This window comes from Rhinatrema bivittatum, chromosome 3 (assembly GCF_901001135.1).
Source record: "Rhinatrema bivittatum chromosome 3, aRhiBiv1.1, whole genome shotgun sequence".
Lineage (NCBI taxonomy): Eukaryota > Metazoa > Chordata > Amphibia > Gymnophiona > Rhinatrematidae > Rhinatrema > Rhinatrema bivittatum.
The window spans coordinates 312,310,439-312,333,123 of NC_042617.1; the positions used below are offsets into that span (position 1 = coordinate 312,310,439).

Here is a 22,685-nt window from a genome sequence, read left to right on the forward strand (position 1 = left end):
CTTGTTTCCTGTTTAATCCCAACTCCTCCTACATCCAATGTTCTGGGATCCTCGGCTGACTCATTCAACAACAATACTCACTGTAACCACATGACTCAGCCTCTAGCTTGCTATTCACCCATATGTGAGGACTAGCATCCTGCTTGTCCTGGGATAAAGCAAAATTGCTTACCTTGTAATAGGTGTTATCCCAGGACAGCAGGATGTAGTCCTCACAGAACCCACCCGCCACCCCGCGGAGTTGGGTCTCATACCTTTTATTATTTTATTTTTTGCTATCGCTTCATGCTATATAACAGACTGAAGAGAGACACCTGTGGCAGAGAATATCATAGCATGCTGAGCATGCTCAGTGGCCTCACAGGGCCAGTCAAAAGTTTCTAGAAACTTTGACAGAAAGCTTTCCCGCCTGGGCTCCGTTCGGTGACATCACCCATATGTGAGGACTACATCCTGCTGTCCTGGGATAACACCTATTACAAGGTAAGCAATTTTGCTTTCCTTATATTTCCCTTCATTTAATTTATCTTACATAATTTAAAAAAAAATTTATGAAGGTACTATGTTTGATATGTTAATTTTATTTTTAGTTCTAATTATAGATTATGTATGTTTTTTGTTAACCGTTTTGATTAATCTTCAAATTGTAAAAGCGGTATACAAACATTTTTAAATAAATAAAATAAATAAATAATGTTTCTGTATCGCTCCATGGTGAGACCGCACCTTGAATACTGTGTACAATTCTGGTCACCGCATCTCAAAAAAGATATAGCTGCGATGGAGAAGGTACAGAGTAGGGCAACCAAAATAAGGGGAATGGAACAGCTCCCCTATGAGGAAAGACTAAAGAGGTTAGGACTTTTCAGCTTGGAGAAGAGACGGCTGAGGGGGGGATATGATAGAGGTGTTTAAAATCATGAGAGGTCTAGAATGGGTAAATGTAAATCGGCTGTTTACTCTTTCAGATAATTGACTAGGGGGCACTCCATGAAGTTAGCATGTGGCACATTTAAAACTAATTGGAGAAAGTTCTTTTTCACTCAACGCACAATTAAACTCTGGAGTTTATTGCCATAGGATGTGGTTAGTGCAGTTAATGTAACCGTGTTTAAAAAAGCATTGGATAAGTTCTTGGATGAGAAGTCCATTACCTGCTATTAATTAAGTTGACTTAGAAAAGTGTACATCAAGCCCAGCATCCTGTTTCCAACAGTGGCCAATCCAGGCCATAAGAACCTGGCAAGTACCCAAAAACTAAGTCTATTCCATGTTACTGTTAGTAACAGTTCTGAAATGGGATTGTTTCTTCACTGACAGCTGTCAGTGAAGAGTCTAACCATTGGTATTTTCACCTGAAATGAAGCGAATAAATTTCATACTAATGTGCTAGGAGCTATCACTTCTGTGGCTTAGGTCGCTTTTAGGGGTTGGGGAGATAGGAATTTGGCCAACAACTTTTTGTAAGGTAAGTGATTAGAGGAGGGGAGATAGATACCCACTTGACACAGTTATTTGGTTAATTTTAAGCCTGCTATTTCTCCGATCAATTATCTAGATAACTTTACCCACCAGCACTGATATTTGGCATTAGATGGGTAAATTTAAGCCCTGCCTTTTTTTTTTTTTTTTTACTCTGCTACAACTTAACCATTTAGCAGGGCACAATATTTAGAACTCTGTAGTGTTCGGCTAAGTACTGTATTTAGAAGTACAAATCTTTTTGAATAAAGACTTCTTGAACAGTAGATATGTCATCTTTGGTAACGCCTACTGCACTTCCTTTGCACAGCTTCGTTTCTCAGCCTTCCCTGCTCTTGGGCACACATCACCTGAAACACTAAAGCAAGTTCTTCAAGCCACAGCTCACATTTATGTAATTTATTTTTATTCCGCTTCTTCATAACAAATTATACTTGAAATGGCTTACAAAAAGTTAAACATAGAATTACATTAGCTAAATGCAGCAGCCAAAGTAACTGTTTTCCTCTCCCTAGCTGTTCACAATACAGAACAGTAGTATACACACATTGATTAAACTCTGTCTTTAGCTTTTAATGTTATCTTAACATCCACTGGTATATTCCAGTCTTCAGTATATTCAGCGGAGGCCTAGTCTTCAGTTGGATTCTGCCAAAGACAATTAACCCAGTGAAAATCTTTCCACAAATTAAAAATGGTTTTTGTTCTGTTTTATGAAGAGCAATGCTGGCTTGCATCCCATAACAGCTGGCTGAAGAGAACTTTGCGAAAAAGGTTTCTCTGACTGATATACACATCTGGACTAAAACAGAAAATGGACGGGGCCTAGTGGTTGGAATGCTGCACTGCCAAATAGGAGATAAATTTCATCTTCATTTTCAAACCGCTTACGCTTTTTTCCTAAAATTGAAGAAAAATGACAGCTGTGAGATTTCTGTCCTTGCATTCTGTTTGCTTATGAAAATCACTGTAGAATGGCATCTGCCTGCAAGCCCCAAGACTGCCTTTCATTTATATGTTATGAGGTTGTGTTTGGGGATCCCTGACAGTATTAAAGTACAGTAGAACATAAGAACATGCCATACTGGGTCAGACCAAAGGTCCACCAAGCCCAGCATCCTGTTACCAACAGTGGCCAATCTAGGCCATAAGACCCTGCCAAGTATCCAAAAACTAAGTCTATTCCATGTTACTATTGCTAGTAAAAGCAGTGGCTATTTTCTAAGTCAACTTAATAGCAGGTAATGGACTTCTCCTCCAAGAACTTATCCAATCCTTCTTTAAACACAGCTACACTAACTGCACTAACCACATCCTCCGGCAACAAATTCCAGAGTTTAATTGTGCATTGAGTGAAAGAACTTTCTCTGATTAGTTTTAAATGTGCAACATGCTAACTTCATGGAGTGCTCCCTAGTGTTTCTATTATCCGAAAGAATAAATAACCGATTCGCATTTATCAGTTCTAGACCTCTCATGATTTTAAACACCTCTAGCATATCCCCCCTCAGCCATCTCTTCTCCAAGCTGAAAAGTCCTTACCTCTTTAGTCTTTCCTCATAGGGGAGCTGTTCCATCCCCTTTATCATTTTGATCGCCTTCTCCATTTGATGTACCTTCTCCTTCGCAACTATATATTTTTTTAGATGCACCAACCAGAATTGGAAACAATATTCAAGGTGTGGCCTCACCATGGAGCGATACAGAGGCATTATGACATTTTATGTTTTATTCACCATTCCCTTTCTAATAATTCCCAACATTCTGTTAACTTTTTTACTGCCGCAGCACACTGAACCGACGATTTCAATGTGTTATCCACTATGACGCCTAGATCTCTTTCTTGGGTGGTAGCTCTTAATATGGAACCTAACATTGTATAACTATAGCATGGGTTATTTTTCCTTGTATGTATCACCTTGCACTGATCCACATTAAACTTCATCTGCCATTTGGATGACCAATTTTCCAGTCTCACCAGATCTTCCTGAAATTTATCACAATCTGCTTGTGATTTAACTACTCTGAATAATTTTGTATCATCTGCAAATTTGATTACCTCACTCGTCAAATTTCTTTCCAGATCATTTATAAATATATTGAAAAGTACAGATCCCACTACAGATCCCTGAGACACTCTACTTCCCAATCCCTTCCACCGAGAAAATTGTCCATTTAATCCTACTCTCCGTTTCCTGTCTTTTAGCCAGTTTGTAATCCATGAAAGGACATTGCCACACATCCCATGACTTTTTACTTTTCCTAGAAGCCTCTCATGAGGAACTTTGTCAAACGCCTTCTGAAAATCCAAATACACTACATCTACCGGTTCACCTTTATCTACATGTTTATTAACCCCTTCAAAAAAGTGAAGCAGATTTGTGAGGCAAGACTTGCCTTGGGTGAAGCCATGCTGACTTTGTTCCATTAAGCCATGTCTTTCTATATGTTCTGTGATTTCGATATTTAGAACACTTTCCACTATTTTTCCTGGCACTGAAGTCAGGCTAACCGGTCTGTAGTTTCCCAGATCGCCCCTGGAGCCCTTTTTAAATATTGGGGTAACATTAGCCACCCTCCAGTCTTCAGGTACAATGGGTGATTTTAATGATAGTTTACAAATTTTTACTAATAGATCTGAAATTTCATTTTTTAGTTCCTTCAGAACCCTGGGGTATATACCATCTGGTCCAGCTGATTTACTACTGTTCAGTTTTTCAATCGGGCCTACCACATCTTTTGGTTCACCGTGATTTGGTTCAGTCCACTGAATCATTACCAATGAAAACCTTCTCTGGTACGGGTATCTCCCCAACATCCTCTTCAGTAAACACCGAAGCAAAGAAATCGTTTAATCTTTCCACGATGGCCTTATCTTCTCTAAGTGCCCCTTTAAACCCTCGATCATCTAATGGTCCAACGGATTCCCTCATAGGATTTCTGCTTCGGATATATTTTTAAAAGTTTTTACTGTGAGTTTTTGCCTCTAGGCCCAACTTCTTTTCAAATTTTCTCTTAGCCTGTCTTATCAATGTCTTACATTTAACTTGCCAATGCTTATGCATTATCCTATTTTCTTCTGTTGGATCCTTCTTCCAATTTTTGAATGAAGATCTTTTGACTAAAATAGCTTCTTTCACCTCAATGTTTAACCATGCCGGTAATCGTTTGCCTTCCTTCCACCTTTCTTAATGTGTGGATTATATCTGGACTGTGCTTCTAGGATGGTATTTTTTTTTTTTTAACAATGATCACGCCTCTTGCACCCTTTTTACATTTGTATCTGCTCCTTTCAGTTTTTTTCCAACTATATTTCTCATTTTGTCAAAGTTTCCCTTTTGAAAGTTTAGCACGAGAGCCGTGGATTTGCTTACTGTCTCCCTTCCAGTCATTAATTCATATTTGATCATATGATCACTATTGTCAAGCGGCCCCACCACCATTACCTCTCTCACCAAATCCTGTGCTCCACTGAGAATTAGATCTAAAATTGCTCCCTCTTTCGTCTGTTCCTGAACCAATTGTTCCATAAAACTGTGATTTATTCCATCCAGGAACTTTATCTCTAGCGTGTCCAGATGATACATTTACCCAGTCAGTATTGGGGTAATTGAAATCTACAACTTAAACAGAGGGAGTCAGCGGTTAGCCACAACAAACAAAGTCAAATCCAAACAATGTGGAACCCAAACAAATATTTTAAATGTAGCCTAAGAAGGTGTCAGCAAGCCTGACGTGTGACTTCTAAAAGAAAGACACCAACCGGTCTTCTAATCATTCACCTTCATCATCTTTTAATACTTCAAAAATTATTTTTATAACATTTTTTCAATTTTTCTTAAAATAGTCCTCCATCCATAGAGATTGTCACGACCCAGACTCTTGAAAATAATTGTTTACATAGCCCAACACGGCCAGTGTTTCGCTTATTAGCTTCTTCAGGGGTATGCAAAAAACATTTAAACAGGTCTTTAACCTGTAAAAAATAATATTGTTCTTAGAATAATAACATTGGTAAGGCTACCCTTTTAAACAGGGTAGCCTTACCAATTGGTAAGGCTACCCTTTTAAACAGGACGTAATGTCTCGACCATCTCATCAAAGGAAACACAGGAGGAACTGAAGGCGAGGCTCGCGTCTCTTTAAATCCTCAACTACTCTGACGTCACCAAGTAAGTGAAACATCCATGACACGTCTTCCTGTATTGATCTGTCAAACATAATGGAAAAATAAATTTATCCCAAAAAGACATGTAGATCTAACTCAGTATTTAGACCCGCTGGTGCAACAGTATTAAGTCTATAGATCCAGCATTATTCTGACTGCAGTAATATTCGTTCTCGATCTCCACCACGCCAGTGTAATGGTAGATGGTCAATTGCACAAAATTGTAAATCACTAAAACAGTGCCCAATTTCAGTACAGTGAGTAACTAAATGTTCATCAACCCTAGCATTCTTTATGTTGGACCGGTGCTCAATCATCCTTGTCTTTAAAAGACGTTTTGTTTTACTGATGTAAAGAAGTAAACAAGGGCATTGAATTAAATACACAACCATCGAAGAATTACATGTAGTGTTTAAGAATGATTCTATAACCGGATTTCCCAGTCAAAGAATCTTGTATCGACATTGAAGAAGTACACGCTGAGTAGTTATTGCATGGATGGTGTGATCCAATCAAGATGTCATCTGATTCCGGATTAATAGAACTGTCAGATCTCACTAGCATGTTTTTCAAATTTGTAGCACGCGAGAAGGTAATGCGTTGGAGGTATCTTAAAAATGTCATACGTGTGTAAGATGTGCCAGTACTTCAGAATAGAGTGGCGAATCGCTGGTGCAGGTGAAGAGTAAGGTAAAACACAAGTATGACGTGAAGAATCCTCTACCCGGACGCGGGAGAAAAAGCCATTCACATTGGGAAAACTTAGCTCGCAGGTAGGCTTTACGAATGCTTGAGCGTGGATATCCACGAGCCAAAAAACGTTCATTCAAAATTTTTGAATGATTTTCAAAATCAGCTGTAGTTGTACAAAGGCTTCTCAATCTGATGAACTGACTCACGGGTAAATTCATTTTCAAATTCCTTGATGTGCACTTGTTTAAATGTTTTTTGCATGCCCCTGAAGAAGCTAATAAGTGAAACACTGGCCGTGTTGGGCTATGTAAACAATTATTTTCAAGAGTCTGGGTCGTGACAATCTCTATGGATGGAGGACTATTTTAAGAAAAATTGAAAAAATGTTATAAAAATAATTTTTGAAGTATTAAAAGATGATGAAGGTGAATGATTAGAAGACCGGTTGGTGTCTTTCATTTAGAAGTCACACAACGTCAGGCTTGCTGACACCTTCTTAGGCTACATTTAAAATATTTGTTTGGGTTCCACATTGTTTGGATTTGACTTTGGTAATTGAAATCTCCCATTATTACCGTAATACCAATTTGGTTAGCTTCCTTAAGTTCTCTCAGCATTTCACTGTCCGTCTTACCATCTTGGCCAGGTTGACAGTAGTATACTCCTATCACTATAATTTTCCCCAACACACAAAGGATTTCTACCCATAAAGATTTGATTGTGCATTTAGTCTCATGCAGGATGTTTATCCTGTTGGACTTTATGCCATCCCAGACATAAAGCGCTACACCGCCTCCCGGGTGCTCCTCTCAGTCATTGTGATATAATTTATACCCTGGTATAGCACTGTCCCATTGGTTGTCGTCCTTCCACCATGTCTCTGAGATGCCAATTAAGTCTGTCATCATTCACTGCTATACATTCTAATTCTCGCATCTTACTTCTTAGACTTGTGGCATTAGCATACAAACATTTCAAAGTTTGTTTTTTGTTTGCATTTTCATTCTGCTTTTTAATTGATAGGGATAAGTTAGAATTGTTAAGCTCAGGTGAGTTTTTAGTTACAAGCGCGTGGACTACTTTGCTTATTATTGGAATCTCACTGTCGGGATGCCCTAATTCTAATGCATCATTAGTATCCTTTGAAGAAACCTCCCTCCGAACTATGCACTGCTGAGCGACTGTCTGCTTTCCCCTTTGTTCTAGTTTAAAAGCTGCTCTATCTCCTTTTTAAAGGTTAGCGCCAGCAGCCTGGTTCCACCCTGGTTAAGGTGGAGCCCATCTCTTCGGAAGAGACTCTCCCCCCCCCTTCCCCAAAAGGTCCCCAGTTCCTTACAAAACTGAATCCTTCTTCCTTGCACCATCGTCTCATCCATGCATTGAGACTCCGGAGCTCTGCCTGTTTCTGGGGACCTGCGCGTGGAACAGGGAGCATTTCAGAGAATGCTATCCTGGAGGTTCTGGATTTAAGCTTTCTACCTAAGAGCCTAAATTTGGCTTCCAGAACCTCCCCTCCCCCCCCCCCCCCCCCCCACACACACACATTTTCCTATGTCGTTAATACCCGCATGTACCACAACAGCTGGCTCCTCCCCAGCACTGTCTAAAATCCTATCTAGGTGATGCATGAGGTCCACCAATTTCGCACCAGGTAGGCATGTTACCAGGTGATCCTCACGCCCACCAGCCACTCAGCTGTCTACATTCCTAATAATCGAATCACCAGCTATGACTGCCAACCTAATCCTTCCCTCCTGGGCAGTAGGCCTTGGAGACAAATCCTCGGTGTGAAAGAACAATGCACCACCTGGAGAGCAGGTCCTTGCTACAGGATCCTTTCCTTCTGCACCAGGTTGATGCTGTCCGATCATGAGACCACCTTCCTCCAAGGCAGCACCAGGGCTGCCAGTCTGAAGTTGGGACTTGGCTACTATGTCCCTGAAGGTCTCATCTATATACCTTTCTGTCTGCCTCAGCTCCTCCCAGTCTGCCACTCTAGCCTGCAGAGATCGAACTCATTTTATGAGAGACAGGAGCTCTTTGCATCTCATGCACATGTACAATTTCTCACCGGTGGGTAAAAAAATCATACATATGACACTCGATGCAAAAGACTGGGAAGCCCCCTCTTGCTGCTGGACTGCTGCCTTCATCTCAAATTTCTTCAGTTCCTAGTTAAGTTTTAGGTTGCTATGGGAGTAGGAATGTGTCTAATGTCCTTTAAATGTGTTAGTGAATTCACTATGGGGCCGATGCTATATTAAAAGGGGAAAGTGGGTGCTGACTTTTCAGCTCCTGCTTTCTTAACATGTGCTTGGCGCCAGCAAGGGGGCCGCCATGCTATAAACAAATTAGGGGTTGTGCGACCTTAGCACCTTAGCTAACGCGATCCCGCCACGGCTGCGAGTTATGAAAACGACGCCTGTAAACTGCATCGGTTTTCATAACTCGGCGGTCTGCCGAGGTATTTTTTTTTCTTAAGTAAAATTTAAAAAGTACAGAAAAGCAGTTTTTTCTGCTTTTCTGTACTTCTTTTACATGCACTCGGCTATTAATGCCTGCTCCAGGCAGGCGTTAATGTCTGAGAGCTAAATGTGCGTCTGAGACCCACACTTCTTTCTTTTTTTTTTTTTTTAATGCGGAGTGAATGAGATAGTCTCATTCACATGCATTTGCATGTGATGAGCGCTATCGCATTCACTCCGCGTCGGACGCGCGTTAAATAGGCGCTAATCCCCCTATTGTATTAGGGGGTGGACTAGCGCCTATTTAACTCGCGTCCGAGTGCGGGTTATACAGTGCGCCTGAGCGCACTGTAATGCATCGGCCCCTATGTCTGGTAGCGGCCTACAGGGGAATAATCAAACTCTCAATAAGGCTGGGTTTTTTAAATTTTGTTTTGTTTTGTTTTTTTGTATGTGAAAGTGTCACCTGCCTATAAATTAAAGGATGAGCTAGGGATGGGTGGGCGAGGGGTGGGAGGGTTGGGAAATACAAACAGTCTAACTTCTGTTAGTCAGCCAGAGTGACTCACTGCTCTCTTGATTAACAAATGTTGGTACCTAATCAAACCAAATCACACTACCGCATCACCTTTCCAATGTGAGAAACTGAACTGAACTTTTCAACCTTTTTACTTAAGTATACACTGCTCCTAGCTTATTTCTAGCTTCTGGCTACTTTTTATTTTATTTTTTTTTAATATACAAACACTCTAACTTATGCTTATTTGCTGCCTTACAGACTATTAAAAGCACAAACACACTCAATAATATTCCCCAATAGTTAACTTTGCCCCAATACTTTTAAAAAATAAAATTTCCCAAGCAAAAACTTAATGATTCCTTTCAGCCACCAGCAAGGTGATCCTCTTCTCTCAGTCAAATAATGAAGGTAGATGCTCATGCAGTATCAGTATTGTGTGGAAAAAGAATGAACCTTGTCTGATTTATTCTAGAATTATATATGCAGGTATAGTCAGATTATGTAAGTGGAAAACAGTTTTGACTACTTTTTATAAATTTTGGATTTTGGCATAACACAGGAGTGACCAATGTTATACCATCAGTAGCCATTTAAGCTTACACAGAATGACATAAGATTCTCAAAACAACCCTTTAAAATGTGAAAATTATCATTTTGTTTTAATTTTCCATGTTCATTGCCTTAGGTACTAGATCAATTATTAATACATACTAGATAATTCCTCTTGATAGATATTAATGCCTGTAACCATTCATTGTTGAGTTATAACTATGAATGTCACTTTGTAAACTGTTGTGATCTATATATAGAACAACAGTATATAAAATGTCTAAATAAAAATAAATGACTGCTACATGATTGTGCAAGAAAATTATGCTGAAAGATTTCCTGAAGGGAGCTGGAAGGAAAGATAATTTCAGGGCAGGTTTTTATTAATATAAAGAGGTAGGTCATAATTCAGTTTGAAGAAGCCACCAGACACATTCAAACTATCCACATTGGACAATCATAGGGGTCGTCTTACAACCTCTTAAGCCAAACAGGTTTGTGACTATAGAGTCCCACATGGGAACATCCACATTGTTTCATTGGAAAAGCTAAAGGAAAGTTGAGTATGTTAAATTCTTTTTGTAGGTGATTCCTATGAAACCCACTGTAAGTTCCACTCCTACTCCAACCATTGTACGCCCAGGATCACTGCCGTTACACTTAGGATATGACCCACTACCGCCCACTCTTCCATCTCCAACCTCTGTCATCACCCAAGCACCACCATCAAACAGACAACTTGGGTAAGTGATGAATACTGTTAGAATAGCAGTCTGTGAACCAGGGAAGCTAGAGCGCAAATCCTGCTACCACTCCTTGTGACCTTGGGCAAGCCCCTTTACCCTCCATTGCCTCAAGCACAAACTTAGGCTGTGAGCCCTCTGGGGACAGGATAATATCTATCATACCTGAAAGAAACCAGCTTTACAGTGCCTGAAAGGCAGAATGTAAATGGTTTTGCCTATGATTGAAAGTGCTGCTGATAGGGCCAAGCAAGCATTACACTTTTACAGCAACTAGTGGCTAGAGGAAATGTAGTAGGGGACGTAGCTCAGTCATTGACAGCCCTGTCAGTTATTTGCTTTCTGTTTGCAAAGGAAGGATGGGAAAAACATTGGATATGCTAAAATATAGGCATAGCGGTTCCCTAATTGGAGCCAGATGGGAAGAATGCAAGAAAAATAAGACAGCATACTATTCACATTCTTGTGCAACCACATTCTGTGATGTTCAAGTAACATAAGTCTCATACTTATTTAAAAAAAAAAAAAAAATCTTCTGAGCAGAAATAAGACCATCCAAGTATGAAATGCAACCAGGAAAAAAATTCTGAAAACCTGCTCCAGCAGTCTGAATCCCTCTGGGTGCGTGAACGGATTTCATTGTGGGTTATATCCAACAGGAAACAGATGGCATACTCACGGAAATCCATTACAAAGGGCTGAAGAAAAAATATATATAGCCTTTTTACTAAGCGTTCTTGCCAGGATGTTTCTTCTGTGCAAAACTTCTTTCCACTCCAAAACAGACATGGCTGTCTTCCTGCCTGCTTCATTTCTAACTTTATTTTCTGATTTCCAAACATTCACTCATTAATGGTTTTGTACTCTTTCCTGATCCTGGATGCCTCACTATTCCTCCTTCCTTCAAGTTCACAACTCTCTAGCACTCTTGTTGTTATTTACCTTTTCTTCATAACCTACAGGTTTGCCTTGATTCGGAAAGGGTTCAGTTTCCCTGTATGTACCCAGATCAGTCCAGACTCCTGGGTTTTGTCTCCCTTCCAGCAGATGGAGACAGAGAAAGTTTCACAGGCACCGCCTTATAACCTGGTGTGCCACCTGCTACTCTTCAGTATTTCTTGGTCTCCAGCAGAAGGAGGTGGTGCAAAACCTGTGGTTCTGTACCCAAGTTTAAAAAAAAAAAGAGAGAGAAGGAAAATTCTTCAGCAGTCTATCATCCCAGGGGGTTGTTAGGTCCTGGTGGGACCATCCCCTCTGGCTGTAGGTCAAGAACGAACAGGGCTTTGGGACTCCAAATTTGCTCCTCTGGGTGCTGGGGGTGGTATCTGGGGACCAGCTCCCTCCCCTTCTGCCTGCAGCCTCTGCCATATCTCAGGGAAGTATCCCTTTTTTTCTCTTTATTCTTCTGTTGGATAAAGTTTTCAAAAAAAAAAAAAAAAGGAAACGGGGTTCCCTTGGACTTGCAGCAGGGAGCGGAGCAGGGGCTGCTTACTGGGGGGGGGCCTGCCTGTGCAAGGGATCGTAGGAAGGGCGGTGAGTTAACTTTTTCGAAGTTTTCCTATCTCCTCCCCCCATTAGTGTCTGTGCTGTCTGAGGGGTTTGTCGCTGCCGAGTCATGCCTCGTGGGGGCCAGTGTTCAAGTTGTGGAGAATGGCTCCCGAGCCACATGTCGGCAGGCCCATGCTCCCCTTGTCTCCTCGGCGTGGAGGGACCATCCATCGGCGCAAAGGCAGCACTAGACAAGCAGCGCAGCACAGGGCAGGTGCTGCCTGCAAAAGAACCTCAGGCTGACCCATTCCCCCTCAGCGCGGGAATGGGGGCCATTTTTACTGCTTTTCACGTGGCTGAAGAGAGATCAGCAGGGGGAGGGGGAACTCCCTTCAGAGCTATTTCCTGCCGAACTGACCCCCGATGAGGCACGGGGGGCCTCGGGGGAAGCACTCTGAGGAGGATCCTGATTCCCTAGCAGAGGATGTAGGGGTCCCACTGGATCTTTTCTAGAGTTTGTGCTTTTAATGCACCAGGCCTCCTTGGCCAGCAGTGCCTGTAAGAGAGAGGGGCCTCCAGGAGCAGGAGGCCTGAAGGACCACCTAAGAAACATCCAGGACACCGGAGGCGCTGGCAGCTACTCAAATCCGCAAAGTTCAAGCTCCCGTGGTGTTGGGGGGGGGGGGGGGGGGGTAGCTCAGGATATATCCTCGGAGGGCTTGGATCCCAAGGATGGCCTTGGTGAGGCTTCTCCTCCAGTTGGTCCTGACGCAGGGGATGAAAATGGCCAGACAGCGTCCGTGAAAAGTGATGATCCTAAGGGGGTTTGCTTGTTCCAGCATGACGAATTGGCCCCCCTGATCCTGCATATCCTAGCGGAGTTGGAGATTGCGCCCACGCTAGTGGAGCTGAGCCCGGACATGGTGGGCTTATGGGGTCCAACTAAGACCTTCCCCTTTCATGAGATGATGAAGTAGTTGATGGTCCAGGAGTGGGATACTCCTGACACGGGTCTCAAAGTCAACAGGGCGATGGACAAGCTGTATCTGTTGCCAGAAGACACTCTAGAGCTGTTGAAGGTTCCAAGGTGGACGCATCAGTCTGAGTGGTCACAAAGAGAACTACCATACTGGTCGCTGGACCAGTGGCTTTGAAAGATCTTCAAGATTGTAAACTGGAGGTGCACCTCAAAAAGATATTTGAAATTTTGGCTCTCGGCATATGAGCGACAGTTTGCAGCAGTTATATGTTGTGGGCAACCCTACGATGGGTGCAACTGTTAGAGTGCCAAGGACCTCTCATCCCAGGAAGCGAAGCAGGCGGAACAATTATAGGCTGCAGTGGCTTATGGAGCTAACGCCTTGTATGACCTTCTTCGTACTTCATCCAGAACAATGGTTTCTGCAGTCTCTGCTAGCAGACTCTTGTGGCTGCGTAATTAGGCAGCGGACGTCTCGTTGAAGGCTTAGCTCGGGGCGCTCCCCTTTAAGGGAAAGCTCCTTTTTGGAGAGGACTTCGAGCAGCTGATAAAGCAGCTGGGGGATGATAAGGTGCACAAGCTCCCAGAGGACAAACCGAAATGTCAGGTTTCCGGGCTTGCTCTTGTTTTCATGGCCAAAGGCATTTCCGTCCGAGCAGAGCTCAAGGTGCAGGCCAGAGATAGATCTTGGGGAGGTCTCAACCTTGGTCCCAATCCTTTCATGGCTGCAGGACCAACCAAGAGGTTTCCAGCCAGGGAACAGGCAGTGCCAAGTCCTCGCAATGAGACACCACCAGCCCACTCCTTGGTTTTGCTTATCAGGGGTTGGCTGGCTTTTTTTTTTTTATTTACCAGGAGTGGGTCAAGATCACGTTGGACTAGTGGGTTCTAAGCGTCATAGAACACGGCTATGCGTTAGTTTGCTCGACCACTCAGAAATCTGTTTCTGGTTTTTCCCTGTGGGTCCCCCACAAAGAAGCTTGTTGTTCAATAGACCATCCAGAGGCTACAGAGTCTGGTGGCCATTGTTCCCATTCCCTGCAAAGAGCAAGGGAAGGGACGGGATTCCATTTACTTTGTGGTACCAGAGAAGGAAGGAACATTCCGTCTAATCCATGTTTTAAAGAAGGTAAATGTGGCTCTGAAAGTGCCCCGTTTTTGGATGGAAACTCTTCAATCTGTCATAGCGGCAGCACGAAAGGGAGAGTTCCTGGCTTCCCTGAACTTGAAGGGAAGCCTACTTGCATATCGGGATGCGCAGGGAGCATCAGAGATTCCTCAGGTTCATGATTCTAGGTCAGCATTTCCAATTTTGCGTGCTTCCGTTCGGCCTGGCCACGGCTCCACGGACCTTCACCAGGGTGATGGTAGTGGTGGCAGCCACTTTGAGGAGAGAGGGGATTTTGGTCCACCCCTATCTAGATGACTGGCAATAATATGGCAAAGTCAGACGAGTTGTGCAATCAGGCAGTAGAGACATCTTGCTCCGCCTGAGATCTCTGGGCTGGGTTGTCAACCTCGCCAAGAGTCATCTAACTCCTTCCCAGGTTCTGGAGTTTCTGGGGGCTCGGTTCGATACTCGTATGAGAAGGTCTTCCTCTCAGAGTAGAGGGTTCTGAAGCTCCAAGCCCAAATCCTGAACCTGTTGCAAATCAGAGTGTCCAGGGTCTAGATCTACTTGCAGGTTCTTGGCTCTATGGCATCAACCTTGGCGTTCGCTCCATGGGTGTTTGCACATATGAGACCTCTTGCAGAGTGCATTGCTGTCCCATTGGAGCCCGATGTCGGAACAATTTCATCTTCTGCTTCCACTTACAGAAGTTGCCAGGTCCAGCCTTTTGAGGTGGCTTTTCCAGGGCCATTTGGAATGTGGGGGGACCTTGAGGTGCATCAATGGATGGTGATGACCACCGACGCCAGCCTCTCCAGCTGGGAAGCTGTGTGCCAGACGCAAGCGTCGCAGGGCCTGAGGTTCCCGGAGGAGGCAACTTGGCCGATCAATTGCCTGGAGACAAGGGCAGTGAGGTTGGCTCTTGAGAGCTTTCTTCCCCTCCTGCGCAGCTGGACAGTCAGGGTCTTGTCGGACAGTACAATGACGGTGGCTTATATCAACCAGCAGGGTGGAACCAAAAGCAGATCAGTAGCTCTAGAAGTAGAGATGCTGATGTCCTGGGCAGAATGACATCTGACAATGCTAGCGGCGTCACATATAGCGGGGACCACCAATGTGCAGGCGGATTTTCTCAGCCAATAGCAATTAGATTCTGGGGAATGGGAGTTGTTGTGGAGTGCCATGGCCTTAATCTCCCATAAGTGGGACCAGCCTCATGTGGACCAGATGGCAACTCAACTGAATGCCAAGGCGCAGCGCTACTTCAGCCGCAGAAGAGAGCATGGAGCGGAAGCCGTAGATGTGCTCGTGGTCTCTTGGCCCCAGGATGTTCTCCTTTGTGTTTCCTCTATGGCCCCTGAGAGGCAAGGTGATCAGGAGATTAGAATTCACCCAGGCTGAGTGATCCTGGTGGCTCCGGAGTGGCCGTGTCGACTGTGGTTTGCAGACCTGGTCAACCTGTCAATGGACAGACCTTTGTGGCTAGGTCAACTACCAAATCTTCTGTGACAAGGTCCTATATTTTTCGATCAAACGGATCACTTGTCTTGCGGCCTGGCTTTTGAGAGGAGGCAGTTAGGAACAGGGGTTATCCGGAGAATGTAATTTCTACTCTGAGAGCTCGCAAACCCTCAACTTCCATAGCATATATTTGAGTCTGGAGGGTCTTCGAGTTTTGGTACAAGATGCAGGGAACTGATCCTTGCCGAGCTTCGGTGGCCATGGTCCTGTCTTTCTTACAGAACAGTTTTGTGAAGGGTTTGTCTTTCAATTCCCTGAGGGTTCAGGTCACAGCCCTGGGATGTTTAAGGGGCAAAACTGATGGTTCTGCTCTCGCGGCTCATCCAGACATGGTACAACCACCTGTATGTAGTTTGTGTCCCTCGTGGAGCTTGAATCAGGTCCTTAAGGGCTTGTGTGAAGCACCTTTTGAACTGCTTAAGAAGGCTACATTGAAGGATCTGACTTTGAAGGTGGTGTACTTGGTAGCGATTTGTTTAGCCAGGAGAGTATCTGAGCTTTAAGCATTGTCATGTAGGGGAACCGTTCTTGAGAATTTCGCATTTGGAGTCTCTTTGAGAGTGGTTCCATCCTTTCTACCAAAGGTAGCATTCTCTTTTCATCTGAGTCAATCAGTGGAGCTTCCAGCCTTTTCAGACTTAGAGCTTAATTCTCCTCATGCAAGGGTTCTGAGATGTCTGGATATCAGGAGAGCTCTACTGTGCTATCTGGAGGTTACGAACAGTTTTCGATTGTTGGATCATCATTGTTTTGTGGCATGGGGCAAAAAATAAAAGGGCAGAAGACTTCAAAATTTATGATAGCGTGTTGGTTGAAGGAGGCTATCAGGTCTTCCAATATCTGTCGTGGTGGCCCAGTCCTAGAGGGGTTACGGGCTCATTCTGTGTGCTCCCAGGTGGCTTCCTGGGCAGAATGTCAACTGGTCTCCCCGCAAGAGATTTGCAGGGCAGCAACTTGGAAGTCTTTACACACTTTTGCTAGAGACTACCGGTCGGATGTCCAGGCCTCGGACACTTGCAATTTTGGTGAAAGTGTCCTTCCAGCGGGACTCTCACAGTCCCACCCTGGTTAGGAAAGCTTTGGTACATCCCAGGAGTCTGGACTGATCTGGGTATGTCAGGGAAAGGAAAATTGGTTCTTACCTGCTAATTTTCGTTCCTGTAATACCACAGATCAGTCCAGATGCCCACACATTGCAGATGTTCAATTTTTTGGGTGAGGGTGTAGGTACGAAAAGTCGGCTCAATCTGTAATTATTTTCTTTCTGCTTTTTCTGATGATTGGCATAGGTTCTGCAGATTTCTTTTCGAAAGTTAGTTTTTTCCTGATCCTCTGCTCGTTCTGGGGGATGGGTTTAGAGTTTAATCCACCTAACATTGTTTTAGTTACTAAGTCTCGCTGTTTGGGTACTTATAAACACTGAAAAGTAGCAGATGGCACACCAGGTTATAAGGCGGTGCCTGTGAAACTTTCTCTGTCTCCATCTGCTGGAAGGGAGGCAAAACCCAGGAGTCTGGACTAATCTGCAGTACTACAGGAACAAAAATTAGCAGGTAAGAACCAGTTTTCCTATAAGGGGAGACACTGGGATCTCAACCCTTAATTAGTAACATTCAGGGTATTTGTTGCCTTCTGCCAGTCGTTTGTGAAGTTTGTGCTTCTCCCACTTGTTAATGTACAGTCGTGACTGGGGGAGGACTAAAGATGGAAGAAGGAGCAGAGAGCTAATTGAAAAAAAAATGTGACCGGAAGCATGGAGAAGCATGAAAGCACCTAGGATCTGAAGGAAAGCTGAGGGTAGATATGTTCATATAGCCAAGGTGGGGAAGAGGAGTAAGGCTGTACATTGTCCTTCCCCCTCATGTACCTGGTGTGAACTACAGTGTCTATTTTATTTTCTCACAGGACAAGCAGGATGGTTGTCCTCACAAATGGGTGACATCGAGGATGGAGCCCACCACGGAAAACTTCTGTCAAAGTTTAAACAGAACTTTGACTGGCCCCTACTGGGCATGCCCAGCAAGGCACTGACCCTGCAGCCAGCAGGGGTCTCCCTTCAGTCTTCTTTTTTCCGCGCAGCAGTTGCCACGCGGTGAAAGGAGCTCTCTAACCACGTTCCTGACAGGAATTTGGAAATTAATTTCCTAAGAAAATTTGCCCCTCAGGGGTCTCCCTTCGACAAATTTTTAGTCATCTTACGGAACCCGGTAAGTTTTTTGCCTTTTTCCATCGACTACCGTCGAATTTGGCCCTTGAGGCCTGTTGGCACTTACCGATCCCCAGCCTAAATTTTGGCTTCAGGCCATGGCAACGGGGTTCCGCCGTTGTCCGGATTGTACCCGGACTATGTCCATCACAGACCCCCACAGGGTTTGTGTGATGTGTTTGGGTAGTGAGCATGATGTCCTGACTTGCACCAAATGTGCCTTAATGACACCCAAGGGTCGCAAAGCCAGGATGGAGAAGATGGGGCTCCTCTTCCATGCACCCACCCCAACGCCATCGATAGCATCGACGTCATCGGAACCGGCACCGTCGAAGTTGTACCATCATCGTCAACCCTCCGGTGACCGTCCGCCATCGATCGCTTCTCGGCCGTCGACTCCCGTCCCTTCCCCGGATGGGCGAGGGGATCGGAAGGAAAAGCACCGCTATCGACGGCACAAATCTCGGCCTGTCGAGGATCCACAGCCATCGACCTCTGCTCAAGCCGAGCCACCGACAAAGAAGCCGCGAACAGACCGGACACCCTCCACGTCTCGTTCGCAGGCATCGAGGAAACCCTCACCCTCCCGGGGTGCGGGGGCCGTGATCCCACCGGTTACGGTGGTCCCTCCGGCCCTGCCTCAGCCTCCCTCTCCCGTCGAGCCGGGTATGGTTACCCCTGGTCTCCGGGCAGAACTGGACCGGCTGGTCCAGGAGGCCATCGAGAAAGCGATGAAGAAATTGCAACCTCCATCGGCACCGTCTCCGGCACCGGTTCCAGTGCCGCCCCCGGCACCGACACCGGCACCGGCTTCGCCACCGAGGAGGGAACCAACCACCGAGCCGTTGATACAAGCGCTAGCACCGCTACTGAGCCGCATGGAGGCGCTCATGACGGCCCTTCCATCGGTGATTCCAGTGCCATCGACAACACCACCGTCTCCGACTGGATTTTCATCGGCAGGAGAAACACCGTTCCGGATTCCCCCTTCCGGGGTGGTTCCATCGGTGCCTTCTGGTATATCTCCACCGATATATCCTTCGGTTCCATCCATTCCACGCCAGGCACCGATTCCATCGACAGCACCGAAGCCATCGATGCCATTTCTGGTTCCACCTACGGCACAGATTCCACCTCGGTTTCCATCGATGCCTTTAGAGCCTCAGCCAGATCCATCAGGGTTACAAACCCCACTTGATCCCTACGATACCTGGGGTGATGATGAATGATACATCTTCTGACACGGATTTGCCTTCGCCTCCATCTCCTACAGAGAGTAGAAAAAGATCTCCTCCTGAGGATCTATCTTTCATTAATTTTGTGAAAGAGATGTCAGAAGTTGTACCTTTTCAACTACAATCTGAAGCTGATGACAGACACCAGATGATGGAACTCCTTCAATTTCTGGATGCTCCAAAAATCATCGCTTCCATCCCTATACACCAGGTGTTTTTGGATCTGCTCAAGAAAAACTGGGAATCTCCTTCATCAGTGTCCCCAGTTAACAAAAAAGCTGACTCCACCTACCTTGTCCAGTCAGCACCAGGTTTCCAAAAACCTCAACTGGATCATCGCTCTGTTGTGGTTGAGTCCGCGCAGAAGAAGGCCAAGCGTCTTAAGCCACACTCTTCTACCCCGCCTACCAGGGACAACAAGTTCCTAGATAGTGTTGGACGGAAAGTCTATCATGGAGCTATGTTGATTTCACGCATAGCTTCATATCAACTTTATATGACTCAGTACAACAGAGCCATCCTTAAGCAGATGCAAGACTATGCTGACACGTTACCAGACCAATACCAACCGCAGCTTCAAGCCCTTCTTCACAAGGGATTTGAGGCAGGGAAGCACGAGATTAGGACTGCCTACGACATATTCGATGCTTCCACAAAAGTTTCAGCCACAGCCATCTCAGCCAGACGTTGGGCTTGGTTAAAATCATCCAACCTTCGCCCAGAGGTTCAGGATCGTCTTGCTGATTTACCCTGCTTAGGCGATAATTTGTTTGGAGAGCAAATTCAGCAGATTGTGGCGGAGTTGAAAGACCACCATGAGACGTTGAAACAACTCTCATCTGTCCCACCTGAGCTGACCTCCAAGCAACCGCAAAAAGAAAGACTCTAAGAAGTCATTCTTTCGACCACGCCGTTATTACCCTCCATCGGCCAGGCCTCGTCCAGCTCGATCCTCTACTAGGCCTCAGCCGCGTCAGCCTAGGAAACAAAGGCCTACTGTAGCCCCTCCTCCTGGGCCTGCGGCTGGCCTTTGACTCCCCTGTAGGGAACACATGCCAAACCCCTCTTCCGGACATCCCTGTAGGAGGTCGACTGTACCATTTTCTACAACCTTGTTGCAGATCACCTCAGATCAGTGGGTGCTAACAATTATCGCACAGGGTTACCACCTCAACTTCATAACTCTTCCGGCAGACTCCCCGCCTCTTCAAGCGTGGAGTCTATCCACCCATTTGGCTCAATTACAACAGGAAGTATCTCTTCTTCTGCAATCAAATGCTATAGAACCCGTTCCTCCCTCTCAACGAGGCAAGGGATTCTATTCCAGATACTTCCTAATACCAAAGAAATCGGGGGGACTACGTCCCATTTTGGACCTTCGAGCCCTCAACAAATACCTTCAAAAAGAGAAGTTCAAAATGGTAACCCTAGGCGCGCTGCTCCCTCTGCTACAAAGAGGGGATTGGCTGTGCTCTCTCGACCTCAAGGACGCTTATACCCACATTGCGATCACACAATCCCATCGCAAATATCTGCGGTTTCTAGTTGGCCACGACCATTATCAATACCGTGTCCTCCCTTTCGGTCTAGCTTCTGCCCCACGAGTCTTTACCAAATGTCTCGTAGTGGTAGCAGCATTCCTCAGGAAGGAAGGTGTCCACGTCTACCCATACCTGGACGATTGGCTAATCAGGGCCTCCACCCAACAGATAGCTCAATCCTCCCTAAAATTGACAATTCAAACACTCCTTTCCTTAGGGTTTCTCGTCAATTACGAGAAATCTTGCTTAGTCCCGTCTCAAACCTTATCCTTCATTGGAGCAGACTTGGACACCTTGCAGGCAAAGGCTTACCTTCCTCTTCAGAGGGTCCACACCCTAATATCCCTGGCTCGCCAGCTCCAGTCTCAGAACACTGCCACGGCTCGCCAGTTCCTCATTCTCCTAGGACACATGGCATCCTCGGTTCAAGTCCCTCCCATGACCCGACTAGCCATGAGAGTAACACAATGGACTCTACGACACCAATGGATTCAAGCTTTTCAGCCTCTGTCCTCCATAGTCACAGTCACACAAGCGCTGCGCCTATCCTTAACCTGGTGGACGACTCAGGTCAACCTCCTTCAGGGCTTACCCTTTCTTCCACCGGATCCGCAAGTAATCCTAACCACCGACGCTTCTCACATCGGTTGGGGAGCCCATGTGGACGACTTTCAAACCCAAGGGTTATGGTCCAACGAGGAAGCCGAACACCAGATCAATTTCCTGGAACTTCGCGCAATCCGCTATGCACTCCGAACTTTCAAAGATCATCTATTCCATCAGATAATCTTAATCCAGACGGACAACCAAGTGGCCATGTGGTACATAAACAAGCAGGGAGGCACAGGCTCCTTCCTTCTGTGTCAGGAAGCTGCGCAGATCTGGGCGGAAGCCCTCTCCCACTCCATGTACCTCAGGGCCACTTACCTGCCGGGAGTAGACAAGGTATTGGCAGACCAGCTGAGCCGTGTCTTCCAACCGCACGAGTGGTCACTGGATCCTCTGGTAGCGACCTCTCTGTTTCACAAGTGGGGTTCTCCCCGCATAGACCTCTTTGCGTCCCCTCAGAACCACAAAGTGGACGATTACTGCTCTCTCATTCGGAGCCAGCACTCTCGGCCGAGGGATGCATTCTCCCTCAAGTGGACAACCGGTCTGCTCTATGCATTCCCTCCACTTCCTCTTGTGTCAAAGACTCTCGTGAAGCTACGCCAGGACGGGGGAACCATGATCCTGATAGCACCTTACTGGCCACGCCAAGTATGGTTTCCAATACTCCAGGATCTCTCCATCCGCAGGCACATTCCTCTGGGAAAGGACCCGCATCTGCTCACTCAAAACGACGGATGCCTCCTCCATCCCAACCTCCAAGCCTTGTCCCTGACGGCATGGATGTTGAAAGGTTAGTCCTTCAGCCTTTCAACCTTTCAGATTCCGTTTCTCGGGTCCTGATAGCTTCACGAAAGCCTTCCACAAGAAAGTCTTACTCATACAAATGGAAAAGGTACACATCATGGTGCACTTCTCAGTCCCTTGATCCCCTTTCCTGTCCAATCTCCAAATTCTTGGACTATTTATGGCATCTCTCTGAATCAGGTCTTAAAACCTCTTCTATCAGAATGCATGTCAGTGCGGTAGCCGCCTTCCATAAAGGTGTACAGGGTGTCCCTATTTCAGTACAACCCCTAGTAACCCGTTTTCTTAAAGGCTTGCTCCATCTGAAGCCACCCTTACGTCCTCCGGCCCCATCTTGGGACCTTAACCTGGTTCTTGGTCGTCTAATGAAACCTCCTTTCGAACCTCTGCACTCCTGTGAGTTAAAGTATCTCACATGGAAAGTGTTATTCCTTTTGGCTATCACTTCAGCTCGCAGGGTTAGTGAATTGCAGGCCCTAGTTACCTATCCGCCTTACACTAAGCTCCTGCAGGACCGGGCGGTACTCCGCACTCACCCTAAATTTTTACCTAAGGTAGTTTCTGAGTT

At 45.5% G+C, this 22,685-nt stretch overlaps 1 protein-coding gene across 17 annotated transcripts in view; it reads left to right on the plus strand.

The window, feature by feature from the left end:
- Positions 1-22,685, plus strand: part of LOC115087704 (cyclic AMP-dependent transcription factor ATF-7) — a 624,371-nt gene that overhangs the window by 331,307 nt on the left and 270,379 nt on the right. For all 17 annotated transcript variants that reach the window (XR_003855588.1, XR_003855586.1, XR_003855591.1 and 14 more), the window contains one exon: positions 10,463-10,620. Coding sequence is in view for 2 of the 17 variants with exons in the window: in XM_029595199.1 (XP_029451059.1) it covers positions 10,463-10,620 (158 nt within the window). In the remaining 15 variants the exon portion in view is untranslated. The remainder of the gene's footprint in view (positions 1-10,462; positions 10,621-22,685) is intronic.